This window comes from Scyliorhinus torazame, chromosome 17 (assembly GCF_047496885.1).
Source record: "Scyliorhinus torazame isolate Kashiwa2021f chromosome 17, sScyTor2.1, whole genome shotgun sequence".
Taxonomy (NCBI): Eukaryota; Metazoa; Chordata; class Chondrichthyes; order Carcharhiniformes; family Scyliorhinidae; genus Scyliorhinus; species Scyliorhinus torazame.
In genome coordinates this window covers 20859119-20884508 of record NC_092723.1, presented here as the reverse complement: position 1 = coordinate 20884508, position 25390 = coordinate 20859119, and the positions used below count along the sequence as shown (strand labels likewise).

Here is a 25390-nt window from a genome sequence, read left to right as displayed (position 1 = left end):
TTCAGAATGTACAATTCACCTAACAAGCATGTCGTTCGGGATTTCTGGAAGGAAACCAAATTAATTTACAGTTAAAATCAGCTTATTCAAGTGGTGGGCTACATACTAATTAAAAATGCTTATTTATTTTGTTATAACCCCATTTTTAACAATATTAATAAAACTCAAATACAATAGTTTTAAATTTAAACATTTACTTCTATTATGTTACTCGATTGTGCTTTTACAAGAAAGATAATCCTTCTTTAAATTTAGAGTACCCAATTCTTTTTTCCAATTAAGGGGCAATTTTAGCGTGGCCAATTTACCTACCCTGCACACTTTTGGGTTTTCAGATCCATGCAGACATGGGGAGAATGTGCAAACTTCACATGGACAGTGACCCGGGGCTGGGATTGAATCCACGGAGGTCCTCGTTGCCGGGAGGCAGCAGTGCTAACCACTGCACCACCCCACGAGGATAATCCGGTCAGAAACGCGAACTATAATTTAATTCTGGAAAACCAGTGTAACACGTCTGGATTGCCAACTACACCCACTGAATTAGCTGGGGTCACTGAATAGAAGATAAGAGTGTGAGCAGTGGTCAGTGTTCCGCTACCCTGGGCGGCCCGGTTGCACAGTGGTTTAGCATTGCACTCCCCTGAGGACCCGGGTTCGATTCTGGCCCCTGGTCATTTTGTGCGTGGAGTTTGCACATTTGCCCCGTGTCTGCGTGGGTCTCATCCCCACAACCCAAAGATGTGCAAGGTAGGTAAGTTTGCCATGCTAGGTTGCCCCTTAATTGAAAAAAAAAAGAATTGGGTACTCTAAATTTATTTTAAAAAGTGTTCCACTGCCCAATCTCGGGTTGGTCAAGGGCGCGCATGGTTATTCAACACAGATCCAAGAAGCTAAACCTGCTGGTTGTGTGGCATAGAGTTCACCAAGAGGAGCATTCACATGTCAACACATCAATGTTAAGGTCAATGCACAAAACAGGTTCTTCCAGACTCTTTATCAGGGTTGTAAAAACAGGATAACAAAGGGATAAGATTCATCAGGAACAGTGGATGAGTGGGCACCCGAAGCGAAGTATAGGCTTTTAGTAATAGTGATAGTTTAGGTTGTAGAGTTTTATGCATGAGTAGATTTGACGGTGTGTAAATAAATGAGCATTGCTTTTGAACTTACTAACTGGCCTTCTACGGGGTCTCCTCTGTTGTAGCCGATCGCATCAAGGATCGCTGTGTGCATTTCTTGGGAGTGTGCCTCCTCCTACATTCTGTGGGTCGGGAAGGGCTGCCACGACTGAAGCGTCGAGGCTTAAAACTGTGAGCTTCACTTGCTCCTTTTCGTCCAGGCCGTACATGGCAGCCTGCTGTTTAACTTTCGCGAAAAATTGGTGGGGGTCTGATGTGGGAAGGAACGGTGTAATTTTTCCACACGCGTCCCGTAATTGGGTCATGGTTAACGGGGTTGTGTAAAGGAAATCTGCATCGCCTTCTGCTGCGGCCCTGCGGTTACAGGGTTCATGGGGGTGTGTCCTGCCTGTTTGGTTGGGGTGCTTTTCTTTTCTGAGGTTTTTCCTGCGTACATGTCCCATGTACATATCTATGGGCAGTCTCGTTCAATTCCTGCCAATCGGTGCCGTTTTCCTGCTCTAATTGTGGTCCAAATGTGCTTTGAAACCCATTTTGAACGGAAAGCAGAGATTGCAATTCTGCAATTTGCTTCCGGTACTTTGCGTGGTCTACGGAGCTCTGCCTTTGCTCCGTCGTGGAAGTATGGAGTGCTCGTAGGGCTGCTTTCAAATCATTGCACTGTTTCTGCAATTTCTCAACTTGTTGCTCGGTCTCGTCTTACCAAGACCACACGTTGCGTATCCTGGTAGGCCTTATCATATTACGTTTGGAAGCTACTCAAATGCGCGAGACAAGACTGGCGTGTCCACTTGGCATCATCTACCTCTCTGTCCCTTGCTGCTAACTGCTCTCTCAAATCTCTATTCTCCTTCTCTATTTCGTTCACGTCTATCTCATTACTTCTGTCTCTCTCCTCTATCTCTCTACGGAGCGTCCTAACGACCTCCTCTGTGCCTCGCAATTGTGCCAAACAGGACACGATTGCCATCAGCTTGCGAGCTTTCCCCAAGCTCTTCTTGTGTATCTCTGACAGGTTCTCACACCAAGTATGTCCTATACTCCAGGGACCTGTTTCGTCATTGGCGCAGAATTCACTCCAAAGGGGCCATCCTTTCCCTTTGAGATATTTCCTGATCTCATCTTCCCAAACGGGACACTGTCCTACTCTACTGGTCGCTGCGACCTTGAATTCCTGGGGGTTCATAAGGCGTTCCATTGTCTTCATTGCCATTTTCTTTATCTAGGTTCTCTACTGAATTTGGAACAGGGGGTGATAAAGTGGTGATGTAAACACGGGTATGGCTTACGCTAATTTCCAGCCTACAAAACTCCCGACAGTTTTACGCAACAAAATCTCTCAGGTTTACCGTACATCCCTATTAGTACGCATGCATTAACACACTTCTGAATCTCGGAGGCTTGATTAATACTGTTCTTACGCTTGTGGTTTTTCTGTTTCCAATTGGATTCTCAATTCAAATTTGGTTCTCTCGGCGTGACTAGGCCACTTCTTGGTCGAGTCCTACCAGAGTCGCCAGTAAATGTTGCTAACTTGCTGTTGTCTCTTAATTTGGCTCTGTTTAATTACGTTTGCTCTAGAGTCGCCAGGTATCTTTCGATACCACCACAAGGTTCAAACCGAATACTGATCAAAGACTCGATACAGCAGTTAGTAAGTTCAAAAGCAATGCTCATTTATTTACACAGTCAAATCTACTCATGCATAAAACTCTACAACCTAAATTATCACTATTACTAAAAGCCTATACTTAGCTTCGGGTGCCCACTCAGTCAGAGGAACAATGGCCATTGCTCGGTTCTGAGGCTGCTGGGTTGAGCTGTTTACAGGGTAGCAACTAGGAGCATATATCTCGTAGCATGCGTTGACTTGGAACTTACTTGGTCTGGAGCAGCTTTGGGGGGTCTCTCCTCGCTGACAGCCAAGGCCAAGAGAGCGATCCTCTCTTGGGGTGTCCTTTTTATACCCCAAAAAGGCTTTGGGCGCTTTTGGGCGGGCCTTGAATTTGGCCATTTCGCAATTGTCCTTATCGATTTTCCTCCAATAGAGAGGTGGGTTCCTTGGTTGCTGGGCATGTCCTAGGTGTCCGTTGGTCTGCTTTGTTTTAGTCTCCTCTGGCGCCGGGATGTCTGTCTTAGCATTGTTTACCTAAATGTTGCCTTTTGTCCCCGGGGATGGCTCATTAGTATGTAGGTGGTTCTGCAGTACCGGTCCTGTCTGAGAGTTACAGCTCTAATCAACAGACAGACCTTGCACCTGCTTGCTTTTTCGGTATTGTCCAATTTTCCCTGCATTCTTTGCAAGTGTCCATTTTGTAATCGGGACGTAGCCATACAGTACCTTGGTAGTTGTGCTACTTTAAAAAGTTCTTTACAAATGCAAGTTATTGTTGGCAACATTCTGGGTTACCTAGAATAAATAGTTTCTTTCTATCCTCGCAACTCTATTTATTATATTAGACAATGCAATTAGATCACCCCTTTATCTAATACATTCATTCTTGTGAGCAACGTGGCAGCCATGAAGGAGCAGTAACAGATCACCGTGCAGCAAGCTCAGAGTGGCACTGATAGACGTTATAAGCCCATGGAGAAAAGAGAGGATGATATTAAATGAGAAAAGTTGAAAATTGTAACCACAACTTTTTTTTGCTACATGGAATAAGCATATTTTGCAAACTTTTCTCACTGGAACACTTCTCAAAATCTTAAACGCTTTTGGTTGTACTGAACTTCCTGTTATAACCAGTGAAGCATTTGAATATTACCATTTCAGGTAAAAAATACTGCACTTAGCAGAACCCAACTTCCTCTTGCTCACTGGTGCAATAAGTTACCAGCAAAGTATCCGCATTACTTGACTGCAATTCACAGCACACAACCAACAGCACAAAAAAAACCACATCCAGCAATCGTTGCAATGAATAATAAAACGATACAGCACAGGAGGCGTCCGTTCAGCCCAACATGCCTGTGCTGGCTCTATGAATGAGTATCTCATTAGTTCATTTCCCCTTGCCGTCACAAATTATTTTCTTTTTCTGAGTTACTCTATCAAAACCCTTCATGGTTTTGAACAGCTTTATAAAATAGGTATATAGTTACAAGTTGGAGAAAATTACTAAGGACTAAGAGAGATTGAGATTGGGTGTCTGCCAATTTCCATTGGGGAGCTCTCTCGTTTGGTCAGAAGGTTGTGAGTTCAAGTCCCATTCCAGAGGCTTGAGCACATAATCCAGGCTGACAATGCCTGCACAGTATTGAGAGGGTACTGCACTGTCGGATAATTAACTGTGACAGAATCAAAAGAGCTGAAATACAAATTTGTCACAATTTCTGCCTTTCAGACGAGACAGTGAACAGAGCAGAAGTTTTCCTCAACGTCCAGGTGCTCACATTTATCTGTCAATTTACATCACCAACTAGAATACCCCTCTATACTCCCTGCATTACAACAGTGGGCAGCACTGTTGCTTTGCAGCTCCAGGGTCCTGGGTTCTATTCCCGGATTGGGTCACTATCTGTGTGGAGTCTGCACGTTCTCAATGTGTCTGCGTGGGTTTCCTCCGACAATTCCGAAAGAAGTGTTGTGAAATGAAAATCACTTGTCACAAGTAGGCTTCAGATGAAGTTACTGTGAAAAGCCCCTAGTCGCCACATTCCGGCACCTGTTCGGGGAGGCTGTTACGGGAATTGAACCTTGCTGCTGGCCTGCCTTCAAAGCCAGCGATTTAGCCCTGTGCTAAACAGCCCCGAGGTTGTTAGGTAACTTGGACATTCTGAATTTTCCCTGTGTGTACCCGAACAGGCGCCGGAGTGTGGCGACTAGGGGCTTTTCACAGTAACTTCATTGCAGTGTTAATGTATGCCTACTTGTGACAATAAAGAGTATTATTAGTGACTACCCTTTAAAAGCATCATCAGCTGTAAAACACTTTGGAATATTCTGATGTTGTGAATATTATGACACAAATGCAAGTTCCTGGTTTTTTAAAACAATATTTTTATTCTCCTCCTTTTTCACATTTTCTCCCAAAGTTGCACCCACCAACAATAAACAATAATCAGTAACGAATGCAATGTCAATCCCCAGATTAATAACGATCACATCCTCCCTCCAAACATTAGTCCGCATGTTAACATAAACAAATGACAAAAATGAATCAGGGATCACCCGTAGTCACCATTAACACATACAGCCCCTCCCCCCAACCGTCCTCTCCCCCCCCACCCTCCTCTTCCCCCCCCCCCCCCCAAAGCTAATGTTCGATGTTATCCAGTTCTTGAAAGTGCACAATGAATAACACCCATGAATTGTAGAATCTCTCCATCCTTCCCCTCAGTTCAAACTTAACCTTCTCAAGAGTCAAGAATTCCAACAAGTCCCCCCGCCACACCAGGGCACAGGGTGGAGAGGTTGCTCTCCATCCCATTCAGATCCGCCTTCGGGCGATCAACGAGGTGAAGGCTACAACATCTGCCTCCGCACCCGTTTCCAACCCCGGCTGGTCCGACACCGCGAATATGGCCTCCTGAGGGCCCGGGTCCAGTTTCACGTGCACCACTTTAGAGATTACCTTAAAAACCTTCTTCCAGTAAGCCTCCAGCTTTGGACAAGACCAAAACATATGAACGTGATTTGCGGGCTCCCCCCCACAACGTTCAGAGACATCGTCTACACTCTCAAAGAGCCGGCTCATCCTCGCCCTTGTGAGGTGTGCTCTATATACCACCTTCAGCTGTATCAGCTCCAACCTTGCACACGAGGAGGAGGCATTGCAAGTTCTTGGTTTAAGCACTACAAAAGTATGGTACAATCAAATGATCACTGTGGGCATTTCTACATAGATTTCAGAAAACCATTTTATTTGCTGTCAGCAGATATTGTGGCCAATCCTCAACTGAGTCAGATGATTTATGATTTAGCTTCACTGCAGAACACAGGATTTGGAACACAGCACCATTTCCTCAGTTGAAAACATAAGTAGACGCCAGTACAACCTTTATCAGTGCATTGTTTGGCTCCTGACTGCAGTGAAGTGGTCATTATCAATACAACACCAAATAAGGGCTGCATGTGGCGCAGTGGTTAGCACTGGGACTGCGGCGCTGAGGACCCAGGTTCAAATCCCAGCCCTGGGTCACTGTCCGTTTGGAGTTTGCACATTCTCCCCATGTCGGTGTGGGTTTCACCCCCACAACCCAAAGGGCAGCACGGTAGCCTTGTGGATAGCACAATTGCTTCACAGCTCCAGGGTCCCAGGTTCGATTCCGGCTTGGGTCACTGTCTGTGTGGAGTCTGCACATCCTCCCTGTGTGTGCGTGGGTTTCCTCCGGGTGCTCCGGTTTCCTCCCACAGTCCAAAGATGTGCGGGTTAGGTGGATTGGCCATGATAAATTGCCCTTAGTGTCCAAAATTGCCCTTAGTGTTGGGTGGGGTTACTGGGTTACTGAGTTATGGGGATAGGGTGGCGGTGTTGACCTTCGGTAGGGTGCTCTTTCCAAGAGCCGGTGCAGACTCGATGGGCCGAATGGCCTCCTTCTGCACTGTAAATTCTATGATGTGCAGGTTAGGTGGATTGGCCACATGAAATTGCCCCTTAATTGGAAAAAAAAATAATTGGGTCCTCTAAATTTATTAAAAAACAAAGAAAAGAAAAAATACAACACCAAATATACCTAATAAAGTGTCAAATATGGGGGCAGTATGGTGGTTAGCATTGCTGCCTCACAGCGCCAAAGACCTGGGTCTGATCCCAGTCCTTTAGAGATTACCCTAAAAACAGTCTTCCAGTAAACCTCCAGCTTTGGACAGGACCAAAACATAGGAACGTGATTCATATGTGACACGGTCACTGTCCTTGTGGAATTTGCACATTCTCCCCACTCTGCGTGGGTCTCACCCCCACAGCCCAAAAAGATGTGCATGCTCGGTGGATTGGTCACGCTAAATTGCCCCTTAATTTAAAAAAAAGAATTGGGTACTCTCAATTTATAAAAGAAAAAAAAGTGTCAAATACAATACCAGGGAAAACCTAGAGGGAGAATCAACAAATGAGAAACGTGTAAAAATAAATCCACAACCTGCCACAGTCTCAACTATTCCGCTTTTAAAAATATTCCTCTCCTAATTTGAGAAATGTAACAAGCAATTCTGCAGTCAAGTTAAAACTCCAAGTTGTTAGTAGTTAAAATCAAAAATACACTGGAGCACAAGATTCCCATGAAATCAACCAGAGTTCTCAGAATATTCTCCAGGGGGTTGTGGAGAATATTTGTATGCAGGAAATGCAGCAGCAAGATCCCACAAACAGCAATGCCATAATGCCGCTCATCTTCTTCAAATTTTTCTTGAGCTTTTACATTTTAAAGAACGCAATGAAGTTATAAAATAATACGTCGCTATAACCAAGAAAAAGAAAACCGCTCAACCTAGTGAGTACAGAATGAAACAGGAGAATGATATCACAACTTGCTCAATATAATCATTAGACATAACTAGATACTCATATAGCCCTATAGCCCCACCAAGACGGAGGGAGGAGCAGGATAAAGTCATAGACATGGCAAAACGGTACACACCATACACATCGCACAAATCCACAATAAATTAATCAGGGTATCTGTGTGGAGTTTGCACAATCAATGCAGGTGTTTGCATGGGTTTCGCCCCCACAACCCAAAGATGTGCAGGGTAGGTGGATTGGCCACACTAAATTGACCCTTAATTGGAAAAAATGAATTGGGTACTCTAAATTTAAAAAAAAATCAGGGTAAATTTCCTGTGGATTAATCGGGTGCGCACCAACGTTCAACTCCCAACCCCCGCAGCGCCAAAGGCATCAACGACCCATCACTACCCCTTTCCTTGGATATCAGACCCATCTGCACTCATGCAGGAACCGAGAATTGATTCATCATATCCATGCTTATGAAAGAAAATACACAAAACTCCAGTCCTAAGAGGAGTTACATTTTCCCACACAACACAACTTAAACCCAAACCAGGCCCAGATCGAACCAAAATCATTCCATACATTTGTGGAGAGGTGACAAGCAACAACATATTCAGACCAGGATAAGAACCAGCGTCACACTCACCCAGTCAGGAAAAAAAAAAAGAAACGCAGGGAAGGGACCCCCAAAGCAAGTCCAGACAACCACTATTGCAGGAAGGACACCTAGAGCAGTCCTTCTCCCCGACAGCCCAGTCACCATTACTAATTGAACTTCAGCATGCGCCAACTCTAAACTTCACGTTCTAGTAGCTCAGGGAAAAAGAGAGAGACTCATTAGAGGATCAAATATTCAAGGTCTCCCAAGAGAAAAATGAAGACCAAGAACTAACCCATTGGATACCAACCCAGACCACTAATTTCTTGGTGTCCGCCAAGCACTCACAAATGAAGAGGGGAACAGGCTGCTTAATCAACAAGTAGGTGTCCCACCCCCCAATGGGATAACGGATATCCACTAAGCACAGGACGCAGCTCATCCCCAGGTTCCTGTGCACTGTGCTACAGGCCATTGGAGTGACCATACCCCTGCTTGGCATGGTCGAAGAGCTGATGTTGTGCTTGTGAATTTGTGCTCGAGTGCATAGTCGGGAATCCAGGAGAATGGAATCTCGGGAGGAGATTGAAACCATGCGAGTTGGGTCGGCATTGAAAGAATTCCAAGGTTAGATCTTCAAAGGTTAAGACAGGAATCCCTCATGAGAAAGTTTCAAAGCGATTGATTGATTCAGTGTTCACTGACATCCGGTGGGTTGTTTAGAAATCCATGGAATCTGTCTTGGTTGCACCTGCATTGATTGTGCAGTATAGTGGGTTTGATCACAGTTCACCTGTTAATTCATATGTACCTCGTATTAACCCTGAATGTTATAGTATAAGACAGATATTGTAAATTGTTTTAGCATTGTATAGTAACGTTTATTCAATAACCGTGAAATCATAACAAATGCGATTTATATATTATCGCCGGCATTTACTGCGAATAGAACCTAATCTTATTAAGAACTGTTGAATACTGTTGCACCCAGGGCCCAAGGCTATAATATGGTCGCCTTTGCTATCTACATGACTTTGCAAACATTTGGAGACTAAAGTTGGGCACAATACAGTTTCAACAGATTGTTTGTGTTGCAATAAAAGCTGCATGTGCTGTGTGTGCACACTGTACAACATTTAAGGAGGCTAACAGAAAAGAGTTGATGATGATTCCCTTAGTGGATCACAATCAATAACATTGATAACTTTCATCTGCTTTAACCATATGGCTAGAAGTGACCAATTATACCGAACAAGCTGCTCATGTGAAAACTACCTGGGGGTGCGGAATTATATGAGGACTGTAGAGCTGGAAGTGGTTTGAGAAGTAGGCAGTGAAGGATTTGAAAACAGGGGTGAAGGAGAGTGGTAAGCAAGCAAAGGGGTGATGGGTGGAAAGTTAGGATACAGACAGCAGAGTTTCAGATAAGCACAAGTAAATAGAGGGTTGGAGATGGGAGGATAGCCTGCAGAGCTTTGAAATAATCAATATGCAAGTCAAAGTTTTCATCAAGATGTAAAAGATCTGGGACATGAGGGTACTTTTCAATTGAAACCACTTCCTCTAATGTCAGTCACAGTAAAAAAGAAACCATGATGTGATGTACCTCATCAATGGGTTGTGTAACTGTGGCTCAACAGTTATCCTACATATAGCTTCTGCTACAATTGCCAATTATTTATTATTCTTTTAATCTTTTTAATAATCTTTGTCAGAAGTAGGCTTACATTAACACTGCAATGAAGTTACTGTGAAAAGCCCCTAGTTGCCATATTCCGGCATCTATTAGGGTACAGAGGGAGAAATCAGCATATCCAATTCACCTAACAGCACGTTTTTGGGACTTGGAGGAAACCGGAGCACCTGGAGAAAACCCATGCAGACAGGGAGAACGTGCAGACTCTACACAGTGACCCAAGCCGGGAATCAAACCTAGGACCCTGGAGCGGTGAAGCAACAGTGCTACCCACTGTGCTACCGTGCCGCCCGTTTCCTCAGCAGTTTTCTCAAGAGTGCACTGTTGAATCCATTCATCTTAGTATTTTGGGACCAACAGATCTGTGAACTGGGCACTTTCATCTGAAAATTGAAGGAATCAATTAATTCTGAAAACTGTTCACTGAAAAACAGAAGTAACTGGATCTGCCCTCTCGCTTCCTTCATTCCCCACCCACCCGCACCACCCCTGCTGTTTGCAGTTTTTAGTTTCATGGTTCTATCTTACAATACAAGGAAATACTAAGTGGCAAGTTGGAAGAAATTGAAAATCCAAAAACGAAATTGGAAGGCCACCATCCCAGCAAGGTTCTGAGGCTACAGATCAAGATAGGTTTTATTGTATAAAGTTCACTATATTCAGCCAAGGTTTCAATAATCTGTGGAACTGTATCCCATTGTCAGAAAATTAAACAATATTGAGGAAACATTTACAAGTAAATTTAAATAAAAAAGCTTCGCTGTCTGCACTTCTCCATTACATACTACTTTTCAGAAAATTAGTTTCATTTGAACAACACCTTTAATGCAAGGCATTATTTGGTCAGCATTTTATAGCGAAGAAAACTTCCAAGTGACAAAACCAGCCAAACTTGATATCTACAAACCTGAACTTGCAAACAAGATAAAAATAGCTCAAATGCAAATACGGTTGTGTGGAATACATGAGATTGAGTGGAATGATTTGGTTATAACATGGGGAAGACATCTGGAGGGAGGTGTGACAAGCAATTCAAGATTTTTCTAATCTTATGTGGTTGAAGCAGTGATTGGTAGGCACATGAATAAACACAGCTCACTTTTAAAGCAGCTTGGGAATTCTAACTCTTCACCATGAACTAAAAAGTCAAATTTCAATCATTTTTAAAACTGACTGCAATCAAAATTCACTAGAAACCAACTCCGCAGCCGAGAGCATTAATGCAAACAAGCACTACCGATGCTAGCAAAAGCCAGTCCCTCAGGGAAGTTAACATACATGTTTGGTGCATGCTTTACTTGACTGCATCATTCTGGCAAGTGTCAAACAGAACGACAAGCTTGCGAACACCTCTGCAAAAAGGTTTCAGTGGTGCAGGATGGGTTGCAAACTGGTCTGATTGGGGGGGTGTCTAAGACGGGGGGGGGGGCGGAAGTGGGGTAAGACGGGGGGGGGGGTGAGTGAGGTAAGACGGGGGGGGGGGGAGTGGGGTAAGACGGGGGGGGGGGGAAGTGGGGTAAGACGGGGGGGGGGGGGAGTGGGGTAAGACGGGGGGAAGTGGGGTAAGACGGGGGGAAGTGGGGTAAGACGGGGGGAAGTGGGGAAGGCGGGGGGGAGTGGGGTAAGACGGGGGGAGTGGGGTAAGACGGGGGGGGGAGTGGGGTAAGACGGGGGGGGAGTGGGGTAAGACGGGGGGGGAGTGGGGTAAGACGGGGGGGAGTGGGGTAAGACGGGGGGGAGTGGGGTAAGACGGGGGGGGAGTGGGGTAAGACGGGGGGGAGTGGGGTAAGACGGGGGGGGAGTGGGGTAAGACGGGGGGGAGTGGGGTAAGACGGGGGGGGGGGAGTGGGGTAAGACGGGGGGGGGAGTGGGGTAAGACGGGGGGGAGTGGGGTAAGACGGGGGGGAGTGGGGTAAGACGGGGGGGGGGGGAGTGGGGTAAGACGGGGGGTAAGACGGGGGGGGGGGAGTGGGGTAAGACGGGAGGGGGAGTGGGGTAAGACGGGGGGGGAGTGGGGTAAGACGGGGGGGGAGTGGGGTAAGACGGGGGGGAGTGGGGTAAGACGGGGGGGAGTGGGGTAAGACGGGGGGGGACTGGGGTAAGACGAGGGGGGACTGGGGTAAGACGAGGGGGGACTGGGGTAAGACGAGGGGGGACTGGGGTAAGACGAGGGGGGACTGGGGTAAGACGAGGGGGGACTGGGGTAAGACGAGGGGGGACTGGGGTAAGACGAGGGGGGACTGGGGTAAGACGAGGGGGGACTGGGGTAAGACGAGGGGGGACTGGGGTAAGACGAGGGGGGACTGGGGTAAGACGAGGGGGGACTGGGGTAAGACGAGGGGGGACTGGGGTAAGACGAGGGGGGACTGGGGTAAGACGAGGGGGGACTGGGGTAAGACGAGGGGGGACTGGGGTAAGACGAGGGGGGACTGGGGTAAGACGAGGGGGGACTGGGGTAAGACGAGGGGGGACTGGGGTAAGACGAGGGGGGACTGGGGTAAGACGAGGGGGGACTGGGGTAAGACGAGGGGGGACTGGGGTAAGACGAGGGGGGACTGGGGTAAGACGAGGGGGGACTGGGGTAAGACGAGGGGGGACTGGGGTAAGACGAGGGGGGACTGGGGTAAGACGAGGGGGGACTGGGGTAAGACGAGGGGGGACTGGGGTAAGACGAGGGGGGACTGGGGTAAGACGAGGGGGGACTGGGGTAAGACGAGGGGGGACTGGGGTAAGACGAGGGGGGACTGGGGTAAGACGAGGGGGGACTGGGGTAAGACGAGGGGGGACTGGGGTAAGACGAGGGGGGACTGGGGTAAGACGAGGGGGGACTGGGGTAAGACGAGGGGGGACTGGGGTAAGACGAGGGGGGACTGGGGTAAGACGAGGGGGGACTGGGGTAAGACGAGGGGGGACTGGGGTAAGACGAGGGGGGACTGGGGTAAGACGAGGGGGGACTGGGGTAAGACGAGGGGGGACTGGGGTAAGACGAGGGGGGACTGGGGTAAGACGAGGGGGGACTGGGGTAAGACGAGGGGGGACTGGGGTAAGACGAGGGGGGACTGGGGTAAGACGAGGGGGGACTGGGGTAAGACGAGGGGGGACTGGGGTAAGACGAGGGGGGACTGGGGTAAGACGAGGGGGGACTGGGGTAAGACGAGGGGGGACTGGGGTAAGACGAGGGGGGACTGGGGTAAGACGAGGGGGGACTGGGGTAAGACGAGGGGGGACTGGGGTAAGACGAGGGGGGACTGGGGTAAGACGAGGGGGGACTGGGGTAAGACGAGGGGGGACTGGGGTAAGACGAGGGGGGACTGGGGTAAGACGAGGGGGGACTGGGGTAAGACGAGGGGGGACTGGGGTAAGACGAGGGGGGACTGGGGTAAGACGAGGGGGGACTGGGGTAAGACGAGGGGGGACTGGGGTAAGACGAGGGGGGACTGGGGTAAGACGAGGGGGGACTGGGGTAAGACGAGGGGGGACTGGGGTAAGACGAGGGGGGACTGGGGTAAGACGAGGGGGGACTGGGGTAAGACGAGGGGGGACTGGGGTAAGACGAGGGGGGACTGGGGTAAGACGAGGGGGGACTGGGGTAAGACGAGGGGGGACTGGGGTAAGACGAGGGGGGACTGGGGTAAGACGAGGGGGGACTGGGGTAAGACGAGGGGGGACTGGGGTAAGACGAGGGGGGACTGGGGTAAGACGAGGGGGGACTGGGGTAAGACGAGGGGGGACTGGGGTAAGACGAGGGGGGACTGGGGTAAGACGAGGGGGGACTGGGGTAAGACGAGGGGGGACTGGGGTAAGACGAGGGGGGACTGGGGTAAGACGAGGGGGGACTGGGGTAAGACGAGGGGGGACTGGGGTAAGACGAGGGGGGACTGGGGTAAGACGAGGGGGGACTGGGGTAAGACGAGGGGGGACTGGGGTAAGACGAGGGGGGACTGGGGTAAGACGAGGGGGGACTGGGGTAAGACGAGGGGGGACTGGGGTAAGACGAGGGGGGACTGGGGTAAGACGAGGGGGGACTGGGGTAAGACGAGGGGGGACTGGGGTAAGACGAGGGGGGACTGGGGTAAGACGAGGGGGGACTGGGGTAAGACATGGGGTGACTGGGGTAAGACGAGGGGGGACTGGGCTAAGACGAGGGGGGACTGGGCTAAGACGAGGGGGGACTGGGCTAAGACGAGGGGGGACTGGGCTAAGACGAGGGGGGACTGGGCTAAGACGAGGGGGGACTGGGCTAAGACGAGGGGGGACTGGGGTAAGACGGGGGGGGGGACTGGGGTAAGACGGGGGGGGGACTGGGGTAAGACGGGGGGGGGGGGACTGGGGTAAGACGGGGGGGGGACTGGGGTAAGACGGGGGGGGGACTGGGGTAAGACGGGGGGGGGACTGGGGTAAGACGGGGGGGGGGGGGACTGGGGTAAGACGGGGGGGGGGGGACTGGGGTAAGACAGGGGGGGGGGACTGTGGTAAGACGGGGGGGGGGGGACTGTGGTAAGACGGGGGGGGGGACTGTGGTAAGACGGGGGGGGGGGGGGGAGTGGGGTAAGACAGGGGGGAGTGGGGTAAGACGGGGGTGGGGGAGTGGGGTAAGACGGGGGGGGGAGTGGGGTACGACGGGGGGGGAGTGGGGTACGATGGGGAGAGTGGGGTACGCCGGGGGGGGGGGGTTAAGAAGGGGAGGGGAGTGGGGTAAGATGGGTGGTGGGAGTGGGGTAAGACGGGGGGGGGGGGGAAGTGGGGTAAGACGGGGGGGGAGTGGGGTAAGACGGGGGGGCAGTGGGGTAAGGGGGGGCAGTGGTGTGGGACCGGGGGAGGAGTGGGGTGTGACCAGGGGGGGGGGAATGGAGTCGTGGGGTGTGATGACGGGGGGGGGGGGGGGGGGGGGGGGAGAGAGGAGGAGAGAGTGGGGCGTGAAGGGGGGGATGGGTGTGACGGGGGGGGGGGGGGGGGGGGGGGGTAGTGGGGTATGACAGGGGGGGGGGGGGAAGTCGGGTGTGATGGGGGGGAAGTGGGGTGTGACGGGGGGGGGGGGGGGGGAAAGAGAGTGGGGTGTGACGGGGGGGAGTGGGGTTTTGATGGGGGGAGCGGGGGTTCTGATGGGGGAGCGGGGGTTCTGATGGGGGAGCGGGGGTTCTGATGGGGGAGCGGGGGTTCTGATGGGGGAGCGGGGGTTCTGATGGGGGGGAGCGGGGGCTCTGATGGGGGGGGGGGAGCGGGGGCTCTGATGGGGGGGGGGAGCGGGGGTTCTGATGGGGGGGGAGCGGGGGTTCTGATGGGGGGGGAGCGGGGGTTCTGATGGGGGGGAGCGGGGGTTCTGATGGGGGGGAGCGGGGGTTCTGATGGGGGGGGAGCGGGGGTTCTGATGGGGGTGGAGCGGGGTTTCTGATGGGGGGGAGCGGGGGATCTGATGGGGGGGGCCTCGGGGGTTCTGATGGGGGGGGGGAGAAGCCGGGGTTCTGATGGGGGGGGGAGCGGGGGTTCTGATGGGGGGGAGCGGGGGTTCTGATGGGGGGGGGGGAGCGGGGGTTCTGATGGGGGGAGCGGGGGTTCTGATGGGGGGGGGGGGAGCGGCGGTTCTGATGGGGGGGAGCGGCGGTTCTGATGGGGGGGGGAGCGGGTGTTCTGATGGGGGGGGAGCGGGTGTTCTGATGGGGTGGGGAGCGGGGGTTCTGATGGGGGGGGGAGCGCGGGTTCTGATGGGGGGGGAGCGGGGGTTCTGATGGGGGGGGAGCGGGGGTTCTGATGGGGGGGAGCGGGGGTTCTGATGGGGGGGAGCGGGGGTTCTGATGGGGGGGAGCGGGGGTTCTGATGGGGGGGAGCGGGGGTTCTGATGGGGGGGAGCGGGGGTTCTGATGGGGGGGAGCGGGGGTTCTGATGGGGGGGAGCGGGGGATCTGATGGGGGGGGAGCGGGGGATCTGATGGGGGGGGGAGCGGGGGATCTGATGGGGGGGCCGCGGGGGTTCTGATGGGGGGTGAAGGGGGGGTTCTGATGGGGGGGAAGCGGGGGTTCTGATGGGGGGGGGAGTGGGGGTTCTGATGGGGGGGGGAGGGGGGGTTCTGATTGGGGAGAGGGGGGGTTCTGATGGGGGGGAGGGGGGGTTGTGATGGGGGGGGAGCGGGTGTTCTGATGGGGGGGGAGCGGGGGTTCTGATGGGGGGGGGGAGCGGGGGTTCTGATGGGGGGGGAGCGGGGGTTCTGATGGGGGGGGAGCGGGGGTTCTGATGGGGGGGGAGCGGGGGTTCTGATGGGGGGGGGAGCGGGGGTTCTGATGGGGGGGAGCGGGGGTTCTGATGGGGGGGGGAGCGGGGGTTCTGATGGGGGGGGGGAGCGGGGGTTCTGATGGGGGTGGGAGCGGGGGTTCTGATGGGGGGGGGTGGAGCGCGGGTTCTGATGGGGGGGAGCGGGGGTTCTGATGGGGGGGAGCGGGGGTTCTGATGGGGGGGAGCGGGGGTTCTGATGGGGGGGGGGGAGCAGGGGTTCTGATGGGGGAGCGGGGGTTCTGATGGGGAGGGGGAGAGCGGGTGTTCTGATGGGGGGGGGGGAAGAGCGGGGGTTCTGATGGGGGGAGCGGGGGTTCTGATGGGGAGGGGGAGAGCGGGTGTTCTGATGGGGGGGGGGAAGAGCGGGGGTTCTGATGGGGGGGAAGAGCGGGGGTTCTGATGGGGGGGAAGAGCGGGGGTTCTGATGGGGGGGGAGCGGGGGTTCTGATGGGGGGGGGAGCGGGGGTTCTGATGGGGGTGGGAGCGGGGGTTCTGATGGGGGGGAGCGGGGGTTCTGATGGGGGGGAGCGGGGGTTCTGATGGGGGGGAGCGGGGGTTCTGATGGGGGGGGGGAGCGGGGGTTCTGATGGGGGGAGCGGGGGTTCTGATGGGGGGGGAAGAGCGGGGGTTCTGATGGGGGGGAAGAGCGGGGGTTCTGATGGGGGGAGCGGGGGTTCTGATGGGGGGGAAGAGCGGGGGTTCTGATGGGGGGGAAGAGCGGGGGTTCTGATGGGGGGGGAGCGGGGGTTCTGATGGGGGGGGGGGGGAGATGCGGGGGTTCTGATGGGGGGGGGGTCGGAGAGCGGGGCCCCTCCCGCGGACCGGCCGCTGTGAAACATTTTGCTCTCCTCTCTCCCGAGCCGATTCTGACGGGATTGCTGTAGTTTAGGGTGGCGGCTCCGGCGTCTGGCAGACGGACTGGGTAGGAGGCCAGGCCACCCCAGGCCCGGTGCCAGTATTGGACACACTGCCTCCAAGTGCCCTGCAGCGACCCCACCCCCACCGGGCCTCTCACCTTCTCGCGATCCGAGAGCTGCTCTTCCGCCATCTTGAATCCAGCGCTGTCCCGCAGCCTGGCATCATGGGAGCGTCCCCTGGAGGGGGCGGGGCATCCGCCCGTGCTCAGCCGCGCCGCCCTCCAGCCCAACGCCGGTACTGCAGGGTTTTTTTTTCCCAAAAAATATACTTTATTCATAAAATCAATCTTAAACATTACAGAACATCTCGAATTGTCTTGACTGTACATTTCCATCAGAGTTACACATTCCCTTGACTTTCTTCCATTCAATTTTGATAACCTTACACACATTGCTCTTTACGTTACAGTTCCTTCTTAAACATTTACATTGTCATGTTTCTTTTATCCATTGGAGTGTTAATGACCCAGACCGAAGGGGGTTTACACTGTTACCCGCCCTCGGTGCACATTTGCTGGTAAGACCTTACACAGTGGTCTTTCCCCATTGCGCCTTGGCGGCAGCTGCCCGAAGCTTGAGTGCGTCCCTCAGCACGTAGTCCTGGACCTTGGAATGTGCCAGTCTGCAACACTCGGTCGAGGACAGCTCTTTGCACTGGAAGATCAGCTAGTTCCGGGCAGACCAAAGAGCGTCTTTCACCGAGTTGATGACCTTCCAGCAGCAGTTGATGTTTGTCTTGGTGTGTGTCCCTGGAAACAGTCCGTAGAGCACAGAGTCCTGTGTCAAAGAGCTGCTCGGGATGAACCTTGACAAATACCACTGCATCTCTCTCCAGACCTTCTTTGCAAAGGCACATTCCACAAGGAGGTGAGGGACCATCTCATTTCCCCCACAGCCACTCCAAGGTCAGCGTGCAACGGCGCTGAGCCTTCGGGTGTATATGAAGAATCTGACGGGGAGGGCCCTTCTCACCACCAGCCAAGCTAGGTCTTGGTGCTTGTTGTACGTTCTGGTGATGAGACGTTCTGCCAGATGGCTCTGACAGTCTGCTCAGGGAACCGTCCAACGTCCTCCACAGTCTCCTTTTCCCTGAGGGCCTCGAGGACATTACGTGCTGACCACTGCTTCCTTGCCTTGTGGTCAAAGGTGTTTTTCTTCAAAACCTTTTCCACGAGAGACAGGTGGTATGGCATGGTCCAAGTACTTGGAGCGTTCCGCGGCAATGAGGCCAGGCCCATCCTTCGCAACACCGGGGACAGGTAGAACCTCAGTATGTAGTGACACTTGGTGTTTGTATACCGGGGGTCCACACACAGCTTGATGCAGCTGCACACAAAGGTGGCCATCAGGATGAGGGAGGCGTTGGGTACGTTTTTCCCTCCCTTATCCAGAGGTTTGTACATGGTGTCCCTTCGGACATGGTCCATCTTGGATCTCCAGATGAATTTGAAGACGGCCTGGGTGACTGCCGCGGCGTAGGGTCGGGGAATGGGCCAGACCTGCGCTACACGCAGTAACACCGAGAGTGCCTCACACCTGATGACCAGGTTTTTGCCCGCAATGGAGAAGGAGCGTTGCTCCCACCCGCCCAGTTTCTGTCTGACCTTGGCGATGCACTCCTCCCAGCTTTTGGTGCACGCCCCAGCCGCTCTGAACGTTTCTGCGGACGCAAACGAGAATCCAGGTTGGTATGTTGCCTCCCTGGTGCAAGGGTCAAGGATGTCTCGGAGCGGCTGCAGGGCATTCTGGAGGGGGAGGGTGAACAGCCAGCTGTCGTGGTGCATATAGGCACCAACGATATAGGTAAAAAACGGGATGAAGTCCTACAAGCTGAATTTAGGGAGTTAGGAGTTAAACTAAAAAGTAGGACCTCAAAGGTAGTAATCTCAGGATTGCTACCAGTGCCACGTGATAGTCAGAGTAGGAATGACAGGATAGCTAGGATGAATACGTGGCTTGAGAGATGGTGCAAGAGGGAGGGTTTCAAATTCCTGGGACATTGGGACCGATTCTGGGGGAGGTGGGACCTGTACAAATCGGACGGTCTGCATCTGGGTGGGACCGGAACCAATGTTCTCGGGGGGGTGTTTGCTAGTGCAGTTGGGGAGGGTTTAAACTAATGTGCCAGGGGGATGGGAACCGATGTAGGAAGTCAGTGGGGACAGAAACAAAAGGCAGGGAGGGAGAGTGTGTAAAGCATGACCAGAGAAAGCAGGGCAGAGAGCAAGGAAGGTCTACATTAAACTGCATTTATTTCAATGCAAGGGGCCTGACGGGCAAAGCGGATGAACTCAGGGCATGGACGGGCACATGGGACTGGGATATTATAGCTATGACTGAAACATGGCTAAGGGAGGGGCAGGACTGGCAGCTCAATGTTCCGGGGTACAGATGCTATAGAAAGGATAGAACAGGAGGTAAGAGAGGAGGGGGAGTGGCGTTTTTGATTAGGGAGAACATCACGGCAGTACTTAGAGGGGATATATCCGAGGGTTCGCCCACTGAGTCTATATGGGTGGAACTGAAAAATAAGAAGGGAGAGATCACCTTGGTAGGACTGTACTACAGGCCCCCAAATAGTCAGCGGGAAATTGAGGAGCAAATATGTAAGGAGATTACAGATAGCTGCAAGAATAATAGGGTGGTAGTAGTAGGGGACTTTAACTTTCCCAACATTGACTGGGACAGCCATAGCATTAGGGGCTTGGATGGAGGGAAATTTGTTGAGTGTATTCAGGAGGAATTTCTCATTCAGTATGTGGATGGACCGACTAGAGAGGGGGCAAAACTTGACCTCGTCTTGGGAAACAAGGAAGGGCAAGTGACAGAAGTGCTAGTGAGGGATCACTTTGGGACAAGTGACCATAATTCCATTAGTTTTAAGATAGCTATGGAGAATGATAGGTCTGGCCCAAGAGTTAAAATTCTTAATTGGGCAAGGCCAATTTTGATGGTATCAGACAGGAACTTGCAGAGGTAGATTGGGGGAGACTATTGGCAGGCAAAGGGATGGCTGGTAAATGGGAGGCTTTTAAAAATGTGTTAACCAGGGTGCAGGGTAAGCGCATTCCCTTTAGAGTGAAGGGCAAGGCTGGTAGAAGTAGGGAACCCTGGATGACTCGAGATATTGAGACTCTGGTCAAAAAGAAGAAGGAGGCATATGACGTTCATAAGCAACTGGGATCAAGTAGATCCCTTGAAGAGTATAGAGATTGTCGAAATAGAGTTAAGAGGGAAATCAGGAGGGCAAAAAGGGGACATGAAATTGCTTTGGCAAATAATGCAAGGGAGAATCCAAAGAGATTCTACAGATACATAAAGGGGAAAAGAGTAACTCGGGACAGAGTCGGGCCTCTTAAGGATCAACAAGGACATCTATGTGCAGAGCCACAAGAGTTGGGTGAGATCCTGAATGAATATTTCTCATCGGTATTCACGGTGGAGAAAGGCATGGATTTTAGGAAACTAAGGGAAATAAATAGTGATGTCTTGAGAAGTGTGCATATTACAGAGGAGGAGGTGCTGGAAGTCTTAAAGCGCATCAAGGTAGATAAATCCCCGGGACCTGATGAAATGTATCCCAGGATGTTGTGGGAGGCTAGGGAGGAAATTGCGGGTCCCCTAACCGAGATATTTGAATCATCGGCAGCCACAGGTGAGGTGCCTGAAGATTGGAGAGTGGCGAATGTTGTGCCCTTGTTTAAGAAGGGCAGCAGGGAAAAGCCTGGGAACTACAGACCGGTGAGTCTAACGTCTGTAGGAGGTAAGTTGCTAGAAGGTATTCTGAGAGACAGGATCTATAAGCATTTAGAGAGGCAAGGACTGATTCGGGGCAGTCAGCATGGCTTTGTGCGTGGAAAATCATGTCTCACAAATTTGATTGAGTTTTTTGAGGGAGTGACCAAGAAGGTAGATGAGGGCAGTGCAGTAGACGTTGTCTACATGGACTTTAGCAAAGCCTTTGACAAGGTACCGCATGGTAGGTTGTTGCAGAAGGTTAAAGCTCACGGGATCCAGGGTGAGGTTGCCAATTGGATTCAAAATTGGCTGGACGACAGAAGGCAGAGGGTGGTTGTAGAGGGTTGTTTTTCAAACTGGAGGCCTGTGACCAGTGGTGTGCCTCAGGGATCGGTGCTGGGTCCACTGTTATTTGTGATTTATATTAATGATTTGGATGAGAATTTAGGAGGCATGGTTAGTAAGTTTGCAGATGACACCAAGATTGGTGGCACAGTGGATAGTGAAGAAGGTTATCTAGGATTGCAACGGGATCTTGATCAATTAGGCCAGTGGGCCGACGAATGGCAGATGGAGTTTAATTTAGATAAATGTGAGGTGATGCATTTTGGCAGATCGAATCAGGCCAGGACCTACTCAGTTAATGGTATGGCGTTGGGGAGAGTTATAGAACAAAGAGATCTAGGAGTACAGGTTCATAGCTCCTTGAAGGTGGAGTCGCAGGTGGACAGGGTGGTGAAGAAGGCATTCGGCATGCTTGGTTTCATTGGTCAGAACATTGAATACAGGAGTTGGGACGTCTTGTTGAAGTTGTACAAGGCATTGGTACGGCCACATTTGGAATACTGTGTGCAGTTCTGGTCACCCTATTATAGAAAGGATATTATTAAACTAGAAAGAGTGCAGAAAAGATTTACTAGGATGTTGCCGGGACTTGATGGTTTGAGTTATAAGGAGAGGCTGGATAGACTGGGACTTTTTTCCCTGGAGCGTAGGAGGCTTAGGGGTGATCTTATAGAGGTCTATAAAATAATGAGGGGCATAGATAAGGTAGATAGTCAACATCTTTTCCCAAAGGTAGGGGAGTCTAAAACTAGAGGGCATAGGTTTAAGGTGAGAGGGGAGAGATTCAGAAGGGCCCAGAGGGGCAATTTCTTCACTCAGAGGGTAGTGAGTGTCTGGAATGGGATGCCAGAGGTAGTAGTAGAGGCGGGTACAATTGTGTCTTTCAAAAAGCATTTAGATAGTTACATGGGTAAGATGGGTATAGAGGGTTATGGGCCAAGTGCGGGCAACTGGGACTAGCTTAATGGTAAAAACTGGGCGGCATGGACTGGTTGGGCCGAAGGGCCTGTTTCCATGCTGTAAACTTCTATGATTCTATGATTCTAACCATATCCCCAGCATCTTCAGGTAATCTGACCTGACAGTGAAGGGGACAAAGGACCGGTTGGCCCAGTTCCCAAAGAACAGGGCCTCGCTCTTGCAGCGGTTCACCTTGGCTCCCAAGGCCAGTTCAAACTGGTCGCAGGCATTCACGAGCCTGCATACAGACGCGGGATCCGAGCAGAAGACGTCGACGTCGTCCATGTACAGGGAGGCCTTAACTTGCACACCTCCGCTGCCTGGGACCGTCACTCATCTTCTACCCGGATCCTTCCTGATAGACTCGGCAAAAGGTTCTATGAAGCAGACTCGGCAAAAGGTTCTATGAAGCACACAAACAGGGCCGAGGAGAGAGGGCAGCCCTGCCTGACTCCTGATTTGATCTGGAACTTTTCTGATTCCCACCCCTTGATTGAGACTGCGCTATAGATGTTTGTGTAGAGCAGTTTGATCCAATTGCGAATTCCCTCCCCAAACCCCATTTTGGAGAGCACATCCATCATGTACGTGTGCAATATTCTGTCAAAAGCCTTCTCCTAGTCAAGGCTGATGAGGCAGGTGTCCACCTTCCTGTCCTGCACGTAGGCGATCGTATCCCTGAGTAGCGTGAGGCTATCAGAGATCTTCCTGCCGGGTACAGCACAGGTCTGGTCAGGGTGGATCACCGATTCCAGAGCAGACCTGACCCGATTGGCGATGAGCTTGGCTAGAATTTTATAATCCACATTCAACAGTGAAATGGGTCGCCAATTTCGAATTTCTTCCCTTTCCCCCTTCTGCTTGTAGAGGAGGGTGATGATACCTTTCCTCATGGATTCTGACATGCTGCCATCCAGAAGCATACTCTCGTACACTTCCAGTAGGTCTGGGACCATCCAGTCCCACAGAGCCAAATACAACTCAGCCGGTAAGCCGTCGCTTCCGGGAGTTTTACTCGTCTCAAAGGACCTGGCGGCCTTTGTCAGCTCTTCCAGAGTTAGCGGTTTGTCCAGGTTTTCCTGCTCACTGTCGCCCAAGACCTCCGTGATAGACGATAGGAAGGTCTGGGAAACAGTGCTATCTGTTGGCTTCAGATCATATAGTCCGGCATAAAAGGATTTGCTGATCCTCAGGATGTCAGACTGCGATGACTTTACAGAGCCATCTTCTTTCTTCAGGCTGCTGATCACAGAGGTCTCTCTGTGCACCTTTTGGAAGAAGAAGCGTGAGCACTTTTCATCCTGCTCCAGGGAGCGGACTCTGGAATGGAAGATAACCTTGGCGGCCTCCGAGGTGTAGAGCGAGGCTTGCTGGCTCTTCAACTCTTGGAGATCATCCTTGACATCAACCCCCATCGACTGCAGCTGGAGCAAATTCTGCATACATTTCTGGAGCCTAGACATGGCCCCTCGTCGCTCTCTCTCACCTTTTGAATGCCTTTGAGGATGAAAAACCTTTTGATGTTCTACTTGATTGCTTCCCACCAGAGATGTGGAGACTCAAAGAGGGGTTTCACGGTTCTCCAACCTTTGTAATCCCTTTTGAGTTCCTCGAGGTTCTCTGGAGTCAACAGTTTTACATTCAGCTTCCATGTCCCCCTGCCCACCCCCTGGTCTTCCTGCAGGTGGCAGTCGGCCAGTAGGAGGCAGTGGTCAGAGAAGAACACCGGCTTAACGACGGTGGACCTGACCGTGAAAGCACGGGACACAAAGAAGAAGTCTATCCTGGAGCGGACGGACCCGTCTGGCCGTGACCATGTGTATCTACGCTGCGCTCCGTCTGCAGGGTTGCTGAAGACGTCGAGCAGCTTGGCGTCTTTTACCGTTTCCATCAGGAGCCTGGACGCAGCTTTTAATTTGCTGTTGGCTCTGCTGGATCGTCCAGCCGCATCGATGATGCAGTTGAAGTCACCGCCCAGAATGACAGGCTTGGAGTTGGCCAACAGCAGCGGAAGTTGCTGAAGGACTGGCAGCCGCTCACTCTTTACGGCCGGGGCGTACACCTTAATGAGTCTGAGAGGGACGTTTTTGTATTTAACGTCTACTACAAGGAGGCGTCCACCCACCACCTCCTTAACGTCGGAGATGGTGAAGTTGCCTCCCCGCAGCAGAATACCCAGGCCGGAGGAACGACAGTCGTTTCCTCCTGACCAGATGAATGGCCCGTGGGACCACCAGCTCGACCAGCGCCTGTAGTTGCTGAGGCGAGGAATTCCACACTCCTGCAGGAACAGTAGGTCGGCTTTCACGTTTGCTAAGTAGCCGAGTGTGGCGACACACCGCAAAGTATCTTTAATGCTTCGCACATTAATAGATGCAGTTTTAAACCCCATTTTAAAAAGGTAGATTTACCAGTCTCAGAGTCCAGAGTCTATACAGTTGGCTGTTCCAGCTGTTCAATGTTCCCCAGCATGCGGGTGGTGCTCGCAAACTGTTGCACAGTTGCAGGGCTGAGAAAGCTGTCCTGGTCCATACTGGGCCTGTGAACTCGACGGGGATGCATTGGGGGGGTAGTGTAGCCCTGGCATCCGTCGTGGCATTCAGTGGGTGTTGGGGTGGCAGGCCGGTTTTCACCTGGGTTGTTGCTGCTTGTTAATTTCTGGAGTTGGTCTGTGACTTTATTTTTAATGTCCAGCGTTTGGCGTCCATTGGTCATGTTGCTGTTCCCACCCACCAGAGGTTGATGATCTCGGCGTGCTTTATTTCCTTCCCTGTCGGTGGTCTGGGGGGGGGGGGGGGGGTTTGTGCATCCCGTTCCATATTGGTACTTTGCCTCTTTATTTGAGGCTGATTCTTGTCTTGTTTTCCCTCATCGGAGGAGGTGTCGGCGCTAAGACCGCTAGCTGAAAGGTGCCGCTTTTTGCCACTCCCCATCGGGGGTTTCTTCAGTTCATTTTTTTGTTTCCTCTTTCGTTTGTCCCTGTTCACCGTTTCCCAGGGCTCTTCGTTCTTCGTTCCATCCTCTTCCATTGAGTCTTCCTCATCAGATGAGGTTGGGGTTGAGTTGTCAGGTTGAGCTGGGGCCTCCACTTTTTGTTGAGGGCCCTTCTGTTGATTTTCAGTATTCTGTGCTGTGGTGTCTTTGTCGATGGAGGGTGCATGAACCTCCTCTCTGGTCGTTTTTTTTGACTCTGCCGCTGATGATTTGTGCGTACGTTGCCCCGCGTTTTGGGCAGGCCCTGTAAAGATGGCCGGCCTCCCCACACAGGTTGC

General features: G+C 52.0%; 1 protein-coding gene across 2 annotated transcripts in view; it reads right to left on the bottom strand.

The window, feature by feature from the left end:
* The window catches only part of capza1b (capping actin protein of muscle Z-line subunit alpha 1b), a 96291-nt gene that overhangs the window by 43834 nt on the left and 27067 nt on the right, over nt 1-25390 (bottom strand). The window contains exon 1 of one of the 2 annotated variants that reach the window (XM_072480160.1): nt 17174-17266. The exons of the other annotated variant lie outside the window; for it this stretch is intronic. Within the exon in view, the coding sequence (XP_072336261.1) occupies nt 17174-17206 (33 nt within the window). The 5' untranslated portion in view covers nt 17207-17266. Of the gene's footprint in view, nt 1-17173; nt 17267-25390 lie in introns of those variants that run through there. 2 annotated transcript variants of the gene reach the window in all.